The 22904-nt window shown below is 38.2% G+C and overlaps 1 protein-coding gene across 1 annotated transcript in view; it reads left to right on the top strand.

The window, feature by feature from the left end:
* The window catches only part of LOC134530236 (uncharacterized PPE family protein PPE62-like), a 31943-nt gene extending 9601 nt beyond the window's left edge, over positions 1 to 22342 (top strand). The window contains exons 2-3 of the mRNA XM_063364910.1: positions 17174 to 18067; positions 20438 to 22342. Of these exons, the coding sequence (XP_063220980.1) occupies positions 17174 to 18067; positions 20438 to 20526 (983 nt within the window). The 3' untranslated portion in view covers positions 20527 to 22342. The remainder of the gene's footprint in view (positions 1 to 17173; positions 18068 to 20437) is intronic.
* The last annotated feature ends 562 nt before the right edge of the window (positions 22343 to 22904 follow it).

Here is a 22904-nt window from a genome sequence, read left to right on the forward strand (position 1 = left end):
CCTCGGGAGTCTCCCGACACACTCTCCGTCTGTCCGCTTCCTTCTCCCGGGGCAGAGCGCACTCTCCCCCCACCCTTTCTCGTGATTCGTCGTGTTCATTTACACACTCGTTTCATGTTCAGTCCAAGGATTCAGTCATTGTTTAACCTTGTGATGCGTAGTTTCCTCTGCAGGAAACAGTCTGTTTGAACCACCACACATAGCTAACATTTGGTTAGCCAACTGACGTAGAAGGCTTGTAAACCTTCGACAGGCATACTCATCGTTCGATACACAAGACATGAAACACTCTATTGAAACATTACTCATTATTCACCTTATGCTTATAATACAATTTAATACCAAAATTATAGTTATAGTATATTTATATTTCTAATACTAACCCAAAATAACTAAAATAACTAGGTGCTTACGACAACATACTCTGAATTATGAAAACATTTGTCTGTATTTTCATTCATGTCACTCTTTATTTGAGGAAATCTTTCATAGATATTTGCCGTTTGAATGACCCAATGACTTGAAAACTTAAGTGTTTTAAAATTTTGGGTGGATAAATTTTTTTAGAAATGCATGTACTAATTGCTCAAATTTAACAGTTTCACGACAAGTACACATACGAACGGTTAATTCCAAACAGTTTTATTTCATGAATGCAGCCCTCTCAATTCACGCAAATGTTTTAATATAAATCGGTCTTTATTGATTTAAAACCTTTGAATAAACATCTATTGACTTAATAAAACCATTTTATCCGTATGTGCTCATAGTTTTGCAATGAATTAAATATAAATCTTGGGGAGAAACGCAGAAATATAGAAGGAATATGATTTAGGCTAGGCTACACACGCCATGTTGATTTTTTTATTTTCTCATCTTAATTATTAGTTAAAGGCTATTTCGGTAAATTTAACACTATAAATCTCTTTCAGATGTTGTTCTGGCACAAATATTTTCAATTCATATTAACAAAGTTTAATATAAGGGGTGTAAAAATTCGTTCAAGTGATAATAATTACTAACACTTGCGCAACTTCTTACACGCAGTAAATATATATTTTTTTTAACGGAACAACATATGTAAGAAAGTTAAATTTACAGAAGTAGCCCTTAAGGGGAATGGAAAGGTACAATATTTTGGGAATCCTGGAATCGAAGATCAAGGATAAAATCTGAACTACTCATCATATTTCTTTGCGGTTTGTTTTGCCAACTAGATAATTTAATTACGGAGGGTTGTGTGTACAGCAGTGGCCACAATAATGCATAGTTTTTTAGAAAAAAAATTAAATAACTTTATGCAGAAATAAGGGGTATTATCCACAAAATTTAAAATTATACCAAAATGTAATTTTTATATTGTGTAATATAATATTATCTAGAACTATATTATAATAAAAGTGAAAAACACTTGATCGCTGAATTTTAAAGGAATTTTAACCAATTAAAACCTGCCATGCAACATTTAGGTAAGGAAGGACACGCTTTTTGAGCAATTACGTAAAATTCTGTATTATAGAGCTCTAGATAATATTGTATTACACCATTCAAAAATTATATTTTGGTATAATTTATAATTTTGTAGCTAATACCCCTTATTTCTGCATAAATTTATTTAATTTTTTTCTAAAAAACTATGCATTATTGTGGCCACTTCTGTACACACAACCCTCTGTAAATAAATTATCTAGTTGGCAAAACAAACCGCAAAGAAATATGATGAGTAGTTCATATTTTATCCTTGATATTCGATTCCAGCATTCCCAAGATATTTTACCTTTCCATTCCCCTTAAATAATAGTTATTATGATAAAATAAAAAAAATAAAAAATCAACCTATAGTATGAAACCCAGCCTCAAGGACAATCAAGCCCCGCAATCTTGTGTTTTTTTCAATTTTTTTAAAATTGTTTTTTATTCTAACCCCTTGTTTGGCAGGGCACATATATTGTTTCCTTGCCAAGCTTTTATACTGACATTACAAACTGATCCTTTCTTAAAAATTGCAGTGAGCAATCACTGGGGGGAAAAAACGACTGATTACTGCACGAGACAGACTAGAGCTGACGTGAACACCACACACTGACTTGAAAAGTACCCGAAATTATGTCTAACACCACGTGAAGCCTTAAGGGAAGCCTTCTTTTCACAGACGAGAGAGCTGAAAGCCCGATCGTGCATCTTCGGTTTTTTTTTTTTTGTTCATTGTAACTCAAGATAACTAATGGTCAATTAGGTTAGGTTAGCTACATTATAAATAATATAAAACATTGTGAAAGGTTGATTTGGTTAGGATAGCTACATCAAAGATACTGTGAAATCATGTAAACGGTTTCCTAGCCCTGGATAGCTACATATTAAAAAGTTATTTGCTAAGCAACCATAAAATGATTTTACAGTATTTTTAATGTAGCTATACTTACCTAATATAACCAACCATCCACAATGTTTTAAAGTAGTCATAATGTAGCTAACCTATCCTAATCGACCGCAAAATTTTAATGCCACACCGGTTTATACAATGAGATAGTAAGGGAAAAAATAAAAGCTAGCATGAACTTCGGTAAACTTCGGGTGTGGCTGTCTCGTCTGTGAAAAGAAGGCTTCCCGGAGCCTTAAACTGAAGCAACGAGGTGAATTAACCCGGGAGTCGAACTCACAGTGCGCGCCAGTGGCCGGCCTTGGAAGGACACGTGACCACCTCAGCGACCGGTTTGAACGGTATGTTTTTTTACTCATAAACGTATTTGTTTGATTCCAACTTGCCGGGCTGCGGATGCGTCCAAGTAGAAAAAACAACTCTCTCGCGAGGGTAGCGACACGTCTCAGTGGTGACAATGTGGTCCCGCATTCCCGAGGACAAAGTTAAAACTCCCAGTCTGGCCGTTTTGATATCAGTTTTCTTTTTTGACGTGACAACGTCTAATAAATCTATGAACGCCGGCTGCACGCACGAGAAAGTGTCCCGTTACGCACATGGTCCCATTACGCTGTGTCCCGTTACGCTCATTGTACGCTTGCGCCGCATCTATCTCTCTTCCACTCGATAGGAACAACCATCGATTTGACTTTTTCGAGGCACATTAAACTTGAAACACTTCCATTCGTTTCCTAGTTTTCCTATCATCGTCCTATCCTTAACAGAATAACACAGATTGGTAGAAGTTAAATAGAAAACATGTATAAAAGTTATAGTTAAAATAATCTCTTCGTTACAGTAATAAACATATTTGAATTAATGAGTGTAAATAAAAGTAAATTTATCAATTAAATTGTAGATAAAATTTCACTCCTTCTTTGTATCCATACAAAATAGTGATTATTCAATAAAAAATGATTCAATTTTATTCATAAAGTATGCAATCATTTCATAAATATTTTGTTATGACGTTGTCACGTTAAACTATCGTCCGTAAACCGACTTTACAAACAACCAAATTTTTTATGAGTAATATCTTAAAGGCCGGTCAACACGCAACGTTTTCAGCAACGATTTACCTGCGCAGGTCACATCGTTGTAGACAAGATGTAGCGTGTAGACAGTTTTGTGAACTGCGCGGAGACGGAACACGGAGAAGGAAAACTGTGGCCAAGATAATTTGTGTCCGCGCCGTTTAGTCGACCTGCACAGACTTGTAGCGTGTGGACACTTCCTCCATCTTCTCCGTACACGGGGCTCAGTTCTCCCTCGGTATTTGTGCCGGAACAGTGTTCAACGATGACCGATTTGTGACAGTGTTCACGTGAATTTCTAACAGAGTTCATTGGTCTTCACAAGTCCTTTCCGTGTTTGTGGCGGGTCAAATCAAAAGAATATAGCGATAGGGACAAAAAACGTCAAGCGTATGAAGCACTTGTGCAAAAAAACAAAGAGGTTGACATCGCGTCTAACAGAGATAAAATCACAAAAAAAAAAAATTATAACACACATATTAATTCTTTGAGGTCGGTATACCGGAAATAATTGGCCAAAGTAAGGAATTCTCGCAACTCATAGGATAAAACTTGGTTTCAAACTGTGTTGTGTGGACATGGCTCAACTGCAAACTTTTGTTTGCACAGTTTTGCCTGCGCAGTGAAAACTGTGTACAAAACGTTGTGTTTGGACCGGCCTTTAACTCTCGGTATGCGGCATTTTATGGGTGGGAGCAACTTTGTGAATGCGATATAAGTCAAGGAACGGAAATGTGTAAAAAAAAAAAAAAAAACACGGTGTTGCCCTCTGTGGTGGATGGCGCGAAACAAAGTTTATAGTATTATCGATTTAGTGAATCTTAACAAGATGGGCAGTATTTTAATGAAATTACTTGACGAAAAGCACGTATGAAGTCGGGGTCTAGTATATTTTTTTCAAGTCTTTTTCGCTTTTATAGGAGCCGTTTCATTATGCAGTTTAAAATTTCGAACCGCAAATCGAATGATTCTATAGTCAACGTAGCCGCTCCGGCTGCGAATTCTAGCGGTGGGTGCGGAAACTAAGAGTGATTCGCGTCCAGAAATGTAGTTTAAAACATCGTTGCCATATATTTATCACGCTCGGCATTATTTTAAAAAACTCTTCGTTAATTTCATGTCAGATTTTCGTATTGTTAGTGCATTTGCAACATGAGAACACATGAATTTGCTTGTTACCGATGTTAGATGTTACCCATCACTGGCGAGTACTAAAATACTCGCTCGTATTTTTGTTACAATACCACCTCCAGAAAATCCTTGGCTACAAGACGACGACAATATGACCTTGCTATCGGCGAGACTTAAGCCCCAAATTTAAAAAAAAAAATTGTTTAATTTTTTGACTGTGACTAAGAGGGAGAACTAAAACTCAAAATTAGAAAATATTTCTTTTAACAGATTTATACAGTACCCACTTTTTACTTTCAATATTTTAAGTTCGCATTCTATAAAGAAGAGATATCACATCAAGAGATTTACAAAAGCCATAAATTTATTTATTCTGTCTTTACGATCCTGCATACACTCTGTCACATCTGGATAGCAAAAAAAGTTTTGATTAAAACTAAGTTTGACGCTTATTTTATCCTGATGTGTTGTTAAAATCTTTGTCTAAAAATTGATGACATATTTACGATTCTTCCTACAAAGTTTCTTTCAACTTAACAAACGAACGTATAGCATTAGCCTTACCTAATACAACTACGAATTGTTTTGCTTACTATTTGCAAACCAGAGTGACTTCAACTTTATATCAGACTTTCACTCCATAAAAAGTCTTTACTTGGTATATTGATAAGATTATTTACAGTAAAACTTTAAAATATATATATTATTTCCCTACAAACTAATGTCAAGTTGAAGCCACATGCAGGCTTCAATATAATCACATTCCTGAGATGTTGAAGAAACAATTTAATTCCGCGAGTAGCAGAAAAATGACGAAAATTAAAAGTACGTGGTTGAAATGAAATTAGGGTATTTTCCCGGTGTTCGTCTAATGCAGCCTAGAGTAAGATTATTAATTATAAACTACAATTATTCATGTAAGATTAAAGGAATTATTAAGTTCATCATAAGATTTATTTTAGTAATTAAAAATCCTAAATGAATTATTAAGTTCATCAGATTTTTTTGGTATTAAAAATCCTAAATAATACTTGGTCTATCTCGCTGAACTTACAATAGTAGAAATGGTAATTAAAAAAATTTTAAATTGCATGATTTTATTTTTGCTAGCCTAAAATCCCTCACACCCAGTGGCGTAGCCAGGATTTGTGTATGGAGGGGGGTTAAGAAGCATGGTCCTCCCCCCTATTAAAGCGAAATTTGGATTTTAAGGTGTAAAATAGTGCTATTTGAGCAGTTTTCGGTACTTAACTTTAAATATTGTAATGGTAAAAATATTATTAATATTTTAATAAAAAAAAATTTTTGAGTATTAAAGTAAGAAATTAATTAAAGATATTTTAATCAATCCAAGTGCCTTGTGCACGTCCACTCAAAATCATAAATCATGCTCGAAGCTCAACAATACAAAAAAAAAGGAATAAAAATGGTTGGGTTTCGGCAGAACTGGCCTATTCCTGGAAACAATTAGCTTTAGCTTGAAGAGTTACCCAGTCACCACCTGCTTATAATTACCGCGCTGGTTAAATACAATAGGTGTAAGATATTTGAAAGCTTGGGACCCGTCACGGCGTCACAACCTTATAGCTTCTGCTCGTGACAGGGGTAGGGGAAGGGAAGGAGAATCGGTAGGGCTCGCTTACTCTTCCCCTCCAGTGCAGTGGCCAGTGATAGCAGTAAGACACCCAGGCTTTTAGCTAACCTGCTTTCAGATAAGAAAAAAACAGTGGCTAAGGGGGGGGGGGTAGAACCCCTAGCCCTCCCTCCCCCCTCCCTGGCTATCCACTGCTCACACCGTCAATTATTTTACCAAACATTATCAGTAAGTTTATTCCACAGTGAAACCTGGATCCTTTAAAAAATTACACCAGCAAAACATTTGTGCACGGCATTGTGATTGAACTGTAATATAAGCTATAACAAAAATCAACCTTCTAAGTCTTTTATATTTATGTTGCTCCGAGTGTTAATACAATATCTCATTCTTTGCTTACAAAAAAAAAAACTTTAAATGTACTCCTATGGACTAATTTGATAGGTCATTGACTGGTTTTCAAATCCATAAAAGAATTCTTCACATATCTACACATTAATTTGTTGTTAAGACATTGGCTGCTGCATTTTTATTAAGCCCCGCTGTACTCAATGCGAGCTGCAGAATACTATATTTGGAATTCTAATTCCATTACATTTATAAATTTATAATTTTATTTATAGAGAACAAATTGGTTACAGGTGTGTATCACCAAGAACATCCCATGTAACTAATCTGCAAATGAATACCCAAATAACTACATCATATTTGTAAGCAGTTTATATAGTTTAAAATGCCAAAAAAAAAAGGGTTGTTCTTCAAGTAATGGAATGAAACGGCAAAGAAATTAACGTTGATGGAAGTGAAATTCATGCCTGTACCATTCCAAATAAACTTATATAAGTTATACCGAAGGCAGAAACTTAGTCATGGAGTTAGGAAATATCAGGAGATGGCATGCTAAGACGTAATTGAAGCCAAATTTTACATTACCATCAGCTCATTGTAAACACCCATAACATTGTTGAAATGGTGCTTGACCGTTCCTGACGATGGCTAATAAGTATGCATTAGAATTTACGTCGTTAAACACCGCCATTTTCATAAAACACAGTCTTTGAAACTGTTTACAATACTTCGGCGAAAGTTTTAGCCGGACAAAAACAGGCTTCGCTAAGTGTCCGTGTAGTAACGCATGCGTGGCCACACACTGGCTCCTGTCGTCTCAAATCATCGCCCCTTGTCTCGCCTTTTGTTGGGATCACAATGGCGGGACGGAGACGCAAAGTTTTCTAACCAATCAAGCGCGACAAAAGTGACGGACGCGACCGAATTCCCGATTAGAAATATTCTCTATTTTCATCGCGTCGCAGGCTCAGCGTTACTGAACTGCATGTTATAATTATTGTTTTCGGAAGGTGGTTAAACTTATACATATCATTCTTGCAATTTAATTTTTTTTAACTAAATATATCTGCGGAAACGTAAATCAAATAAATTACGCAGAATGATTTTTAGAATTGAATTTTAAATTTGAATTAAACAAATTACTCTCTTAAACATATCGATTAAAAATATACAGCAAGTATTGATAGCTGTCGTATGTTTGGTTCGTATGTAAGAACCGTTTATTTTTGGTTGTCGCGCGGGTGAAAACCGTATGTTCACAATACAGCGATATTTTGCCGTCGCATTACCATCTTCGCATCGCTCCGTCGTTGCGTTGTCGTGACTCCAGCGTAGCCGGCACGGCGCGGCGGTCCCTGAAATCTGATCCGGCCAACGCCGATTCATCATATTGCCATCCGGGGCCAGTAAGCGTGGGCGAGGCCAGAAACCGAAGTTTCTACAACTCGCTAAGTGCATAGTAATTCAGGTGCACCCCACACTGGTGAAGAATCATTTGAATCGACGGCAGGGGTGCGTGTCTTGTGGGATAGGTTTGGCACACGGGCCTGTGTGTGCGCTGGTAGGTTGTGTAATGCTATAAAAGTTACGTGTACCTAATTCGGCGGGGGAGTGAAGCTCCCCACCAGTTAGATCGGCTCGGCTGAGAGAAATAGAGCCTTTTAAAGTTCAATGCGAGGTCTTGGTTTGCGGGCCTTCTCTCGTTCTGGGGATTTCCCTGTCTGCGTACAGCCCTGAAGGTGGTTGGGGGGGAGGGGGGGGGGGGGGGTAAGTGCTGTTGCAAGGCGACAGGCTCGCCACCTACACGCCAAGTGTCCGGCCATCGTAACTTCGCGTCACAGCTCACGCGGAAACATCCCGCCGAGGTCTCGCGAAGAAGGTCGGCCACGACAGAGAGAGGGAGAGAGAGAGAGAGAGAGAGAGAGAGAGAGAGAGAGAGATGTATATATATGCCGTCCAAGACCGGTTGTGGAAGACTTGGACACACTCCACATGCGGAGCGTTACTTTTCACTAACCCCCGAACAGTCCCGAACACATTTGAAGTTCGCCGCTCGCTAATAACTTAGCGGTTCGGAAAGAAAATATAATTAACACATACACAAATTTTGCAAGGTTCACACATTTTAAGGCCGGTCCACACGCAACGTTTTGTACACAGTTTTGACTGCGCAGGAAAAACTGTGCAAACAAAAGGTTGCAGTTTAGCCGTGTCCACACAACAGAGTTTGCAGCCAAGTTTTATCCCATCAGTTGCGTGAATTCTTTACTTTGGCCAATTCTTTCCGGTATACCGACCTGAAGGAATTAATTATTTTTTTTTTTTTTTGTAATTTTATCTCTGTTAGACGCGATGTCAACCTCTTTGTATTTTTGCACAAGTGCTTCATACGCTTGAGGTTTTTTGTCCCTATCGCTATATTCTTTTGATTTGACCCGCCACAAACACGGAAAGGACTTGTAAAGACCAATGAACTCTGTTAGAAATTCACGTGAACACTGTCGCAAATCGGTCATCGTTGAACAGATTACACTGTTCCGGCACAAATACCGAGGGAGAACTGAGCCCCGTGTACGGAGAAGACGGAGGAAGTGTCCACACGCTACGACAAGTCTGTGCAGGTCGACTAAACTGCGCGCACATAAATGCTCTTGGCCACAGTTTTCCTTCTCCGTGTTCCGTCTCCGCGCAGTTCACAAAACTGCGCAGTTTTCCTGTCTACACGCTACGTTTTGTCTACAACGATGTGACCTGCGCAGGTAAATCGATGCTGAAAACGTTGCGTGTGGACCGGCCTTTAATGATTTCAGAGGATTTTGAAAGTAGCTTACCTAACCCAGCAATTTTTTTATTATTTAAAATCATCAAGAACTAATTTTAATGAGAATTTTATTTATGAAACACACACACACGCTGATTCGAGGTTAGAGAATATTAGGTTTTTCAAATACGAGGTATACTGCCAAATTAACCTTAACATCTGGGAATAAACTAACTTCTAACAATAAATCTTTTCAAAAATAAAATAAATTATATTTAAACACCGTCTGTTACACACATCTGTTTCAAGTGATGACAGGTAGTATACATTTTAACCCCATTTTGGCTTAAGTATGACCCTAATGGTCAGCTGAATCATTCTGCTATTCGATCCGCAGTACTATGATCTCAGCCCAACAGGTGACAGCAGTGCCGAAGAAATGTTAAGTGCTTTTCTATCGGTTAGCTGTAACGTTTTGAAATTTTGGCTTTCTCGTTTATTCTTATAGCACCGTAAAATCAGAAATTGTTAGTTATTGCTAGTATAAAATCCAAGGCGATCTGTAAACTATGCCGTGAAAGTGAAATCACAGGAAAATGATGTTATAAAATGCTTAAACATACATTTTAACTTAACTAGATATAACACTAGAAAATTGGCTCTGAGACATTGTCACATTAACTCCCAGTCAACAATTGATAGTACAAATATGACAGTTAAAAAAAATTCCTTAACTAAGAGGTCAGCCACTAAGAGGTGAAATGGGTTCAAAGTTTATGGTCATAATAATATATAGTGTAAGTACTGTAAGATAATGATTAAACACATATTTAGCAGTTTCTTATTAAACAAACTTTAAGGGGTTGTAGTGGTGCAATATGTATGTTGAAGTAAAATATCAGAACGGTTATAACGTTTCAAACATCACAAGAATACTCTAAGACAAAAATAATCATGTTTATAAAGTGATTTCACATACGTAACACAGAACGATAGCAAAAGTATAGTATTTAGATATACATATTTTAATAACAACACGTGGGCGAAATATAGTTGTTAAAGAGTTTTCCAATGAAACTAAGAAGACTGGTAGTGCTTAAAAAAAATTGGTTGTCTGTAAAGTCGGTTTAAGGACAATAGTTTAACGTGGCAACGTCATAAAAAAACATTGATGAAATGATTGCATACTTTTATGAATAAAATTGAATCATTTTTATTGAATTATCACTATTTTGTATGGATACAAAGAAGTAGTGAAATAAAATCTACAATTTAATTGATAAATTTACTTTTATTTGCACTCATTAATTCAAATACGTTTATTACTTTAACGAAGGGATTATATTAACTATAACTTTTGTACATGTTTGCTATTTAACTTCTTCAAATCTGTGTTATTCTGTTAAGGATAGGACGATCATAGGAAAAGTAGGAAACGAATGGGATTGTTTCAAGTTTAATGTGCCTCGAAAAAGTCAAATCGATGGTTGTTCCAATCCAGTGGAAGAGATATAGATGCAGCGCAAGCGTACAATGAGCGTAACGGGACACAGCGTAACGGTACAGTGTGCGTTACGGGGCACTTTTTCGTGCTTGCAGCCGGCGTTCATCAATTTATTAGACGTTGTCACGTCAAAAAAAGTTATGGTTGAAGGGTTTTCATGCAAGCCTTCTACGTCACAGTCTTTCCCCCTTCTCCTCGTCCAACCTTAATGATCGAGTAAAACACTTTGGTTAATCATGTGAAACGATCGGTAAACCCAAGGGCGCAAATCTGTATGAGTCGCCCACCCGGTCTGAGAGTTGTGACGTGGTGTTAACCGACACAAGTCATCCCTGGTCAAGATGTTCGTTTGTTGTATACCACCCATATATTCGCCTGTGTACGTGCAATAAGCAATAAACTTTACAATATACAGAAGGTTTCTCCGTTTTTCTTTGTTTTTCTTTGTTTGTTGACCATATTCCTGTTATGGAATATTACGTGGTGTTTATATCGTGTTGACAACAGCAATTTTTTGCTTAATTTGTGTTTTTGTCTTTTGGTTTTTTTTTTTGTAGTTTTCTTCTACAGACACACATGTGCGTAGCAATGGCGTATGTCCAAAAGCTTACATCAAGTCATGCACTCCCATTGCACAAATCTTTCAAAGATAATAAGGTTTCTCAGTTTTGAAGTTTACGTTTATCCACCCCGTTTCACTGTTGCTATTTTTCAAGGCGCAATCGTGCCCCCTCAAGAAGGGGCTTATGAAATGTTAGGGGGTCCCCCCCCCCCCCCGATCACTCTGTGATCTACGCCCTTGATTCCCACCAACAACAGCGGGCAAAGAGGTTCTATTCCCTGTGAAATGAAATTCTGCGTACTCTCTTCTGGGTGGACCACGCTCGACGGCGCACTAGCTGTCTCGTGGGCAGACGACACACGTCAGCTTATGGGGAAAGCTCAGGAAAGCGTTGTTTCACAACACGTCGCCGCGCAAGGGGGCGAGGTGCTTGACCTTGCGGGCTGACCTCCCTCCCCCCCCCCCCCCCCAGGCAGGGTGACGTCACTGGTCGGTGATTCCCGGCTGCAGTCAGCAGCAGAGCCAACAAACACAGCCCTCTTCATCCTCTGTCTCCTGTATTCTCCTACACGTAATGCATGCCAATTTGCATCCCGCATGAATGTGCCCAGGGTTTTCCATGTGCCTATGCAGGTTTTACCTGGGCCCAACCTATCTCTAGTTATAGTCTAGATTTAAGAGTGAGGGGAGTTAGTCATGGCGCCAATCGTTGCCATGGCTGGCCAATCCCCTCCTAGCACATGATGCATGTGACCCTCTCCCTGCATGGATAATCCCAGCATGACTAGGCGTATAGGCTTCGGCCTGAGACGCACCTAGGTCCCTCCCTAACCCGGACCCCTCCCAAATACACAGTTTTAGTTAGGTTAAAAAAAATCACAGCCCTCTTCTTGCCTCTCAACGGGAAGCCTTCTTTTTCACAAAAGAGAGAGCCAAACGCTCGATTGTGCATCTTCGGTTGTTTTTTTTTTTTTTTGTTCATTGTAAAAGGTTAGGTTAGCTACATTATAAATACTTTAAAACATTGAGGACGGTTGATTTGGTTAGGATAGCTACATTAAAGATACTGTGAAATCATGTAAACGGTTTCCTAGCCCTGGATAGCTACATATTAAAAAGTTATTTGCTAAGCCCACCCCACACGATGCCCATTTTATGCTATAACTTCTGTTATACCCATGGGTATAAAAATTTTCATAAAAATTTGTATAGCAGAACCGCAGAAAGATTTCTTAACTCCATACACACGATACCTAGAATGCTAACAGAAAACCAGCCAACGCAGTTGCCGACCAAAGCAAACATATCAGGGGAGGATAAACCTGTCGTAGTCAACTTATCAAAATACTGAAAAAAAAAGTGAAAGTTACACCTGTTTGTGTTAAAAATTATGTAACTTGCGGAAATATTATTTGATATTTTATCTTATATTTTTCATTTGCAAATAAATAAAAAAATTGGTTTAGTATTTAAAAACAAATTAAGAGCAATTTTGGAATTACAAATATATTTTTAAGTTGTAGGTTAATTTCAAAATCTAAAAATATATAAATTTAAATGATACAAGGGACATTGGGTTTACTAAATGTAGTTTATGTACGGTTTAAATTCTAATATTAATTTAATTATACAGTTAATCAAGCTAATTTCATTGTAATAGTAAAAAAATGCTACCGATTCATATATGTTATATATAAGATTTATTGATTACTTATATATTTAACTACATAATTAGAGGAATTGTAACTAATATTTTTTGTAACCCAGTGAGACAAATAAACACGCACATACGGCGTAATAAATTTAAATCTTAGGTGAAGAAAAACATTTTGCATGTTTTTTTTTTACCCTCACAGGTGTGTCGCTATGAAGTATCAGTTTATTCATTATTAATTTATGGACACTCGTTTCTTAATAAACGTTGGCGTTTTAATTATAAAATTAACTTTTGGTTTAAATTATTTGTGAACATGTGATTTTACTTTACTTTTTTAAAAGTAAAAATAAATCTAGGTACATAGTACTATGAATAAAATCAATGGACTGAGACACCTAAATGTAGTTAATACTATTATACCATAAATTAATTCTAATAATTTATATTTGCAGAAAGCACAGTATGTACAATTTAATTATTTGTTATTTTAAAAAAAACTAAAAAAAAAAAATTGAACTGATGAGGATTCGAACCACATTCAAAATCACCCTTCTACCGCTGCGAATGTGATAGGAGATAATGGGTAATATACAATGCAATGTATTTTCATAACGTATTTTAAAATTTCCGATTACTTCTTTCTGTGGCAATTTCAGCTTAACAAATATATTCCATAGTAGTTTTACTATTATAAAGTTTCATTTGGCATACCATTACATTTGTTACGTCCCTTAATGTTGACAATACAGACTATATACGGGGTTATATTGCAACACGTGGGTCCGCCATCTTGACGGCTCCAGCTCGTGGGTATAGCAGAAAAATAGAACACCGTCTATTACGGTTTTGGCTAAGACTTCGGTTATGAAAACTTTTATACCCAGAGCCAGACCCCTTGGAAGGGTGCTGAAATGTTACCCACACGGGAGCAGGCGCGCTAGCATAAAAATTACATGAAAACTGCTAAGGAAATGGGTGTCGTGTGGGGCAGGCTTAAGCAACCATAAAATGATTTTACAGTATTTTTAATGTAGCTATTCTCACCTAATATAACCAAACATCCACAATGTTTTAAAGTATTTATAATGTAGCTAACTTATCCTAATCGACCGCAAAATTTAATGCCACCCTGGTTTATACAGTCAGATAGAACGGCGTATGACGCATGAGCATAGGCGTGCCTACAGGGGGGGCCAGGTGGGCCATGGCCCCCCCTAATGTAATCACTCAGATCGGAATTTTCTCTAATGCGTTCGTTAATATTCTGTAAATTCCTGGCACTGTGACATTCAAACTGTGTTTCAGTGTTGCAGAATGCTAATTAACAATATTTTTAAACATTTTATCGTTCTGGAAATACAGAAGCCTTAGTTTATTTAAAACATGAGGTCCCTTAAAATGGCCAAGCAAAAAAAAATATATTTTAAGAGGTTTGTTAAAGTTCTGTTGTCTGAATTTCTGTGTTTGCATTCACTAAAAAGAAGTTCATTTCAAGGTAGATCTGGACCAAGCTATTGGAAATTCGAGGGGGAAAAATGTGTAAGTACACTTTAAACGTTGTCTATGGAAAAAAAAAAACATATTTTCAAGATTGTTAAAACTATACGGATATAAATATTAACTAGTAAACATATCTCGTTGATACTGCACAAAAATATCAACAAGTCAATGAGTGAATGTATTCAGGCTATTTAACATTCTAAATTCAGCTTCTGATTTAAAAATTTAGCAGGGCCCCCCCTAATGGAAATGTCTGGGCACACCTATGCGTATGAGTAAGCTACATCCCAAATAAATACACCTGTTGTGGTACGGGAGAAAAAAAAAGCGAGCATGAACTTCGGGGAACTACGGGTGTGGCTCTCTTGTCTGTGAAATGAAGGCTTCCCAATAAACACACCCCTCCTCTTGTCAATCAACCGTGTCACCTGCTACTCACTGACCCACAGTTAGACGCCCGAGTAGGTAATACGCGTTTGTGCTTCTTCGGGAACTTCTTAACAACCGGTTTTTCCCTGCGTGCAGGTTTTCACCTGAGCCCAACTTAACCTAGTTTCAAGCTACATTTAAGATAGGGCAGGTGGTCGTGGCTTCAGTTCGCTGCCATGGCTGGCCAAACCCCGCACAAAAACACACGATGCATGCTACCCTTTCTGCTTCGGCATGGCTAACACCCAGCATGACTTCGGCCTGATACACACATAGGTCCTTCGCTAACCCTCCTATAAAATGCAAATAGTTTCAGTTAGGTTAGGGGGAAAATCGCTAGTGTAAAACGAGGCGACGACTCGCCAGAGCACAAAGAAAATGTGTGACGCAAAGGAGTGGGCCGTTTGATGGCGGGGGTAGGAAGAATATTGAGCACCCCACTCCTCACTCTCGAGCAAGCGTAGTGATGCGACGCTACAGTGCTGCATTTTACGTCACACTTGAAACGATGAAAAGTCTTCTTTTTGATAATTTTATTAGTTTAAATTAGAATTACGAAAATTTGTTTGGATATTTTTAATATAAATAGATTTCATATATTTTTATTGTGTACTTTATTGTTTAGTTCCAGTGAGTTTTAATTTTGTTTATCATGAAGTGGAATATATTTCATTTTTAACACGCATAGCGGCCATGAATCCATTTAATTAATTTTTTTACTTTTGGCTGTTGTAAAAATAAAGGTTGCGAACTTCTAAGTGATCATCATTTAAATGAAAATTGGTTTATTGTTATGTCAGTTATATTATATTGCATAAAATAGTTCTTAAAGTATTAAAATTCCCCTTTAAATTTGTCGCTAGTTATTTTTGCGTGAGGGTAGGTCTCCGCACATCTATAGGTGAGTGACTTTCGACGAAATGTTCTAAAAGCGTGAATTCCTCGCAATTTGTTTTTATTTCGACCACGACGCGGCACCAGCGTGCGGCGAACTTCGTTTGTGTCGGATCCTGATCGGGGGTAGGTGAATCTGTGGCTTCCCTCTCGAACGAGGCGAGGCGCTCATCATTTCGAGGAGAAGCCTAAGATGTCCATCAAGTTCTATCCCTGCCCGAACACGCCCGAATATTCACCTTCGGCCAACCCAAGGGATTTGTTTTATTTTTGCGCAGGTAAAAATGAAATCAAATATTAAAAGTGGTCGGTTAGGTTAGCTACATTAAAACACTTTAAAACGCTATCGACGGTTAGTTAGGTTAGTACAGCTACATTGAAATAAACAGAGAAATATAAATACACATAAATAAACCCCGAGGTTGGCTGAAGGTGAATATTCGGGCGTGTTCGGGCAGGCACAGAACTTGGACATCTTAGGCTTCTCAGGCGAGATTGCGCGGACGTGCCAGCGCGCGCGCTTTCACAGCGCCAGCGGTCTTCGAGGCTGGCGGTTGCGACAGACCATGGAGCAGCAATACAGTCTCAGGAGAGATGTGATGTCATTGACGTATTGCATTACGTTCAGTGAAAAATAATATCATCAAAACACGCTTACAATTTTTTTTTTTGACGTGACAACGTTTAATAAATCGATGAACGCCGGCTGCACGCACGAAAAAGTGTCCCGTTACGCACATTGTTCCGTTACGCACATTGTTCCCTTTACGCTGTGTCCCGTTACGCTCTTTGTACGCTTGCGCCGCATCTATCTCTCTTTCACTCGACTGTTTATAAAGTGAAGTGAAAAGTTAATGTGATTTTCGTTGCTTATTACAACAACAATTTCGGCAATAAAGGTTAATTATTCTTGCATTTAAAAAATCTGATTACTAGTATAATTTCAAGTATTTATTATTTTATTATTAAAATAAAAATGATTCAATTTTATTCATAAAAGTATTCAATCATTTCATCAATGTTTTGTTATAACGTTGTCACGTTAAACTATCATACGTAAACCGACTTTACAGACAACCAATTTTTTTTTCCCAGTACTTCTTCGGAATTCTCTGTGCTGTCAATATGATTGATTTCTGACATCGGCTGATTTTCGCGCTTGCTCCCTGTGTGTTTGGTTATTCATCTTTCTAGTTTATTCTTGTGGTTTCTCCAGGACATGCAATGAAAACCTGTAATGTATGTTTTAAATCAGTTTATCATCCATACGGATGATTGTAGTGTAAAGTTTCACTTGTAAGACACGTGGCGACTGCTGACTGGGCCCGTGTGTGCTGCAGTGTTGGCAGGTCTGCGGGGCACCGGCGGCGCGCCCTTCCTGGGAGGCAGCTTCGACCAGGGGCGCTCCGACCGCCTCTCGCGCCAGAACCAGCAGCCGTCAGAGCTGGCCCAGCTGCCGCCCAGCCTCGGCAGCCTGGACTTCGGCGACCAGGCGCCCGCGAACCAGGGGTTCGGAAACCAGGGCTTCGGCAGTCAAGGATTCGGCAACCCGGGCCAAGGAAACCAGGGGTTCGGAAACCAGGGCTTGGGCAATCAAGGATTCGGAAACCCGGGTCTAGGAAACCAGGGGTTCGGCAATCAAGGATTCGGAAACCAGGGCCAAGGAAACCAGGGCTTGGGCAATCAAGGATTCGGAAACCAGGGCCAAGGAAACCAGGGGTTCGGCAATCAAGGATTCGGCAACCAGGGTCAAGGAAACCAGGGCTTGGGCAATCAAGGATTCGGCAACCAGGGCCAAGGAAACCAGGGCTTGGGCAATCAAGGATTCGGCAACCAGGGTCAAGGAAACCAGGGCTTGGGCAATCAAGGATTCGGCAACCAGGGTCAAGGGAACCAGGGATTCGGCAACCCGGGTCAAGGAAACCAGGGGTTCGGAAACCAGGGCCAAGAAAATCAGGGTTTCGGCGGGGACGATGACGACGACGATGTGTTCGTGTTCGACCGTCCGACCCCCAGCCGACCGAGGCCCACCCAGCAGCCGAGGCCCACCCAGGCTAGGCCCACGCCACCCAGGACGACCGCCCCCACGACCCAGGCGCCCGGCGAAACCTCGACGGCCAACGCGTGCGTCAGCAGCTGCCTCACGACGGGCGAGTTCAACCCCGTGTGCGGCTCTGACCGGGTCACCTACACCAACCCGGGCAAGCTGAACTGCGCCGCCAGCTGCGGGCGATGTGAGTGCTTCATTTATAGGTCGTCCCAGAACTGAACTTCAAGACTAGGACAGTTCATAGGCCAATCTACTACCGTTCTGAATCAAATAATCACAATCATAGCCATTTTATTCTCATGTTTCAAAATCGCTTCACTTTTTAAAATTATTAGATACTGTGACAAACTATTTGCTGCGAAATCATAATTAACCCTACTATTGATAACTATATTTTTGAGATAGGGCATTTTTGCACGACTTATGTGGGAAAATGAACTATTTATACTGTAAAATATGTACAATGCTAACTTAGGAAATAAAAAAGGCTAATTCAAGCAAATTAATTTAAACAAAATCCACGATAATTTTTAATTTTGTTTTGTTTTTATTCAGAGCCGTAATTAATTGGCCTATCATTTATCATCTTGACATTGCGTTCTGGGACATTCTATATATATATATATATGTTTTAGGTTAGTTACACATTATTTTACTATTGAAAGTGTAACGTTTTTGCTTTACGCCAAAATGTTTAGTGGGAAACAAGCTTATCCATGGCTGAAACAACTTTCAATAATTTCAATATTTGTTTGGGAAGACTTTGTCACTGTCATTTATAAAATGTCATAGAAAAACATATATTAACGGAAATATGTGTTTTGAACGAAATTGGGTAGTTAGTGTGTATGGTTAGAATATTTTTCTCGTTTTTTTTCTTTTCACTTTCAGTAGTAACAGATTATATTTATATATATATATATATATATTCGGTGACCTTCAAGCGAGTTACAATACAAATTTTAAGTATATTTAAGTTCCTAACTTAAGTGATGGATATTCCAATATTAAAATTTAATTTATGATGAAATTCCAATACATTAGCGCTTTTGTAAACTATCCTAGACATTGGATTACAGTGAATTTGTAACTTTGAGTGGGCAATGCTGTACGCAGAACAATTTTTGCTGAGGGGCCTACAATTTTTTGATGAATAACTATTATAACATCTTATAAACCATTAAGAAATCCCAATAAAAAAAGTCTTAATTAATATTGGGGTTATAACTTTAAATTTGTGTTAGTTTCAAGTCATGAGCACCAGAAAAATTTTCGTTTAATCATTCCCTACAGAGAGACAGTCAAAAATGTTTTAACTTTATATTTGGTGTAGGTATCTATCTTGGTAATAGAAAAATATTGAACATCTAATAATTATAAATTTAGCGACATACAATTAAATTGTATTTATTTTTCTTCATCAATTGTTGTAAACCAAGAGTCGTCTTTTTTCGAGCGTTACGAAAATTACGATCGTATGAGAATAGTTAGGAACGTGGCGAGGAAACTGTTAAGAGGAGGAGAGTGCGTCAGCGGCGACGCCACTCCAACGCATGCGCTAGCGGTAGAATGGGAAGAGCAAGGGGGGAGGGGATAGGTACGTAGCATAGCATGTTATAAGCTAGTTGTAACGACTGAAAAGGGGATACGGCAGGAAAGAGGTAAAAATGACGCAGCAGTGATGCTACGGAATTTTCGTAACGCTTCAGTTTTCTTTTTTATATCATACACGCATTCCTACTGTTCCAAATTATTATCTCTTATTCAATAAACAATAAATACTAGTAATTAATGTCTGGCTGTACCTAATGGGCAAGAAGGTTTACTTCTGTCGCGAGTGGACTCCAGGCAAAAACTTTTTTGACGTGACAACGTCTAATAAATCGATGAACGCCGGCTGCACGCACGAAAAAGTGTCCCATAACGCTCATTGTCCCGTTACGCTGTGTCCCGTTACGCTCATTGTACGCTTGCGCCGCATCTATCTCTCTTCCACTCGATTGGAACAACCATCGATTTGACTTTTTCTAGGCACATTAAACTTGAAACACTCCCATTCCTTTCCTACTTTTCCTATCATCGTCCTATCCTTAACAGATTAACACAGATTGGAAGAAGTTAAATAGCAAACACGTATAAAAGTTATAGTTAAAATAATCTCTTCGTTAAAGTAATAAACATATTTGAATGAATGAGTGCAAATAAAAGTAAATTTATCAATTAAATTGTAGATTTCTTTTCACTCCTTCTTTGTATCCGTACAAAATAGTGATAATTCTATAAAAATGATTCAATTTTATTCATAAAAGTATGCAGTCATTTCATCAATGTTTTGTTATGACGTTGTCACGTTAAACTATCGTCCGTAAACCGACTTTACAGACAACCAATTTTTTTAATATCATACACACATTCCTACTGTTCCAAATTATTATCCCATGTTCAATAAACAATAAATACTAGTAATTTATTTCTGGCAGTACCTAATGAGCAAGAAGGTTTACTTCTGTCGTGAGTGGACTCCAAGAACACACTTGTTGTTTCCTGTCAGCAGCTGTGAACCTGTCGCACTACGGGACGTGCATCACGACAACCACGGCGCCACCGACGACCTCCAGTCGGAGGAGCGTGCCGCGAGGCTGAGGAGAAGCCACCAACACGCCACCAACAGGTCACCAACAGACCACCAACAGGCCACCAACAGGCCACCAACAGGCCACCAACAGACCACCAACAAGCCACCAAGAGACCACCTACAGGCTACCAAGAGACCACCAACAGACCACCAACAGGCCATCAACAGACCACCAACAGGCCACCAACATAACACCAACAGGCCACCAAGAGACCACCAACAAGCCACCAACAGGCCACCAACAGGCTACCAAGAGACCACCAACAGGCCACCAAGAGACCACCAACAGGCCACCAACAGGCCACCAACAGGCCACCAACAGACCACCAACAGGCCACCAACAGGCCACCAACAGACCACCAACAGGCCACCAACAGGCCACCAACAGGCCACCAACAGGCCACCAACAGGCCACCAACAGGCCATCAACAGGCCACCAAGAGACCACCAACAGACCACCAACAGGCGACCAACAGGCCACCTACAGACCACCAACAGGCGACCAACAGGCCACCAAGAGGTCGCGACCGCACCACTTCACCGTTACCGCGGCGACACGATACTCTTGCAGACGGACGCAGCCGCGAAGTACAAACAAGTATAGCAACAGCAACCTTTTACCGTTGTTGCTATAGATTCCTGCCTGTGGAACACACCTGCTATTTTATTTTTTACAATTTATTGTTTGCGAACGATGCAGAATATTTTACGGCAGGTTCCGAACCAAATAGTTTGTTTCTTTATTGTTTAACATTATAAAATTACATACGCTTAGTGTTAAATTAATAAATAGACCATCAGTCCAAAAATTTGCAGATATGTACTTAATTTAAAATCGTTTGTGCTCGTTTCGAGGAAGAATAAACAAGTGCAAGTAATGCTAATGTTTATGCACCAAACGCATGTCATACTATTGAAAATCTTCCTTTTTCAATACCCATGGTGCCGATACTAGGTTATAAATAAACTTACATTCGCTCACACAATGTTGTAAGTCCATTATAAACTACCTTTAACGAATAAATGATATATACTGCATCCATACATAAAAAAGAAGCTCTATTGGATAGGCAGGAAATTTTTTGAACGCATTTTACTATTTCACAACAACTGAAATTTTTGGTAACTCATAACATGTTGCTACTGCTACTTTCGCATACTTGTTTGAATGTATGTATAATGAGGAGGAATTTGTTATTTCCAAAAAAAAACATTTAATAATCAGTGCGTGATTGTCCAACCTAAATTTATTAAATTTTTGGAATATTTATTTCTACTTCTCGAGGGGAAAAATACCAAAGTATGAATGAAAATTAGGATAGAATGGTGAAAGAATTATGTTGGAATAATACAGTATTGTATCTCTAAATCAGCAAAGTTTCAACAAGGTTTTCGCTCATTTACTTTATTTATGATCTATTTTTAGTGCATTGGACTCATGCAACACAAAATAATTCATATGCATTTAAGATACTTAATGTATTTTCCCTGGACTTTGTAATGTTTCTACTATGTTTTGCAAAAACTGTAATGACCGAAACATATGTTTTGTATGAATTTAAGGGTAAATTAATTTTAGGAACCTCATAAAATTTAGTTATGTTTGAATGTACAATTTTTATTTATTTTACTCACTGATTTTATAAAATTATAGTTAAGGGCTCATATCTAAAGGAGTTGTTTGTTTTGAATATATATATATAAATTATTATGTACACATATATTTTTATTTAGCTCACATTCCTGAAACTCGTGTTTTTTTTACCTTATCCCAGCATTTTTTGTATTTGTTTTTAGACAATAAATTATTAGTTTTATAAAAAATACGTTGTACTTTTAATTAATCAACTATGTGAAGCAAAAAATTAAGTTATTATACACTTTTTATTTAGTTCAAGCCAAAGTATACTTTCATTTAAAAATAATAATATACAATACGTGTTTGTAGAGAAAAAACATTTCACTCTACTGAAAATATTATTATTTTTTAACCCTTACGCATGCTGTCACAGTATATTCATAATAAAAGATCATTTATGTGATTGTATTTCAAAATTGTGTACATATTATTAAATAAACACACAATCGCTTCCCATAAAACATTTAGTTCTAATTACAAATAACGCCTTGCATACACGCTATTACTCTTACACGTTTGTTGAGCGTAGTGCCTATGCGTCAGGGTATAAAAGCTGCTCTAAATCAAAGTTTATTATAATCATGAATGGAAGTACACTTTATTAAGCAATTCACGTCCCAAACATAATTTTTGAGTTATGTTTTCATGTTACGTGTTTTAACTTTCTAGTGCGTAGGCATCGGGGATAAAGGATAGGAATTGTAACTGACACAAATATCCACAGGTTGAACTGGGTGATAATGTATG

The sequence above is a fragment of the Bacillus rossius genome, chromosome 3, assembly GCF_032445375.1.
Source record: "Bacillus rossius redtenbacheri isolate Brsri chromosome 3, Brsri_v3, whole genome shotgun sequence".
NCBI classification, from domain to species: domain Eukaryota; kingdom Metazoa; phylum Arthropoda; class Insecta; order Phasmatodea; family Bacillidae; genus Bacillus; species Bacillus rossius.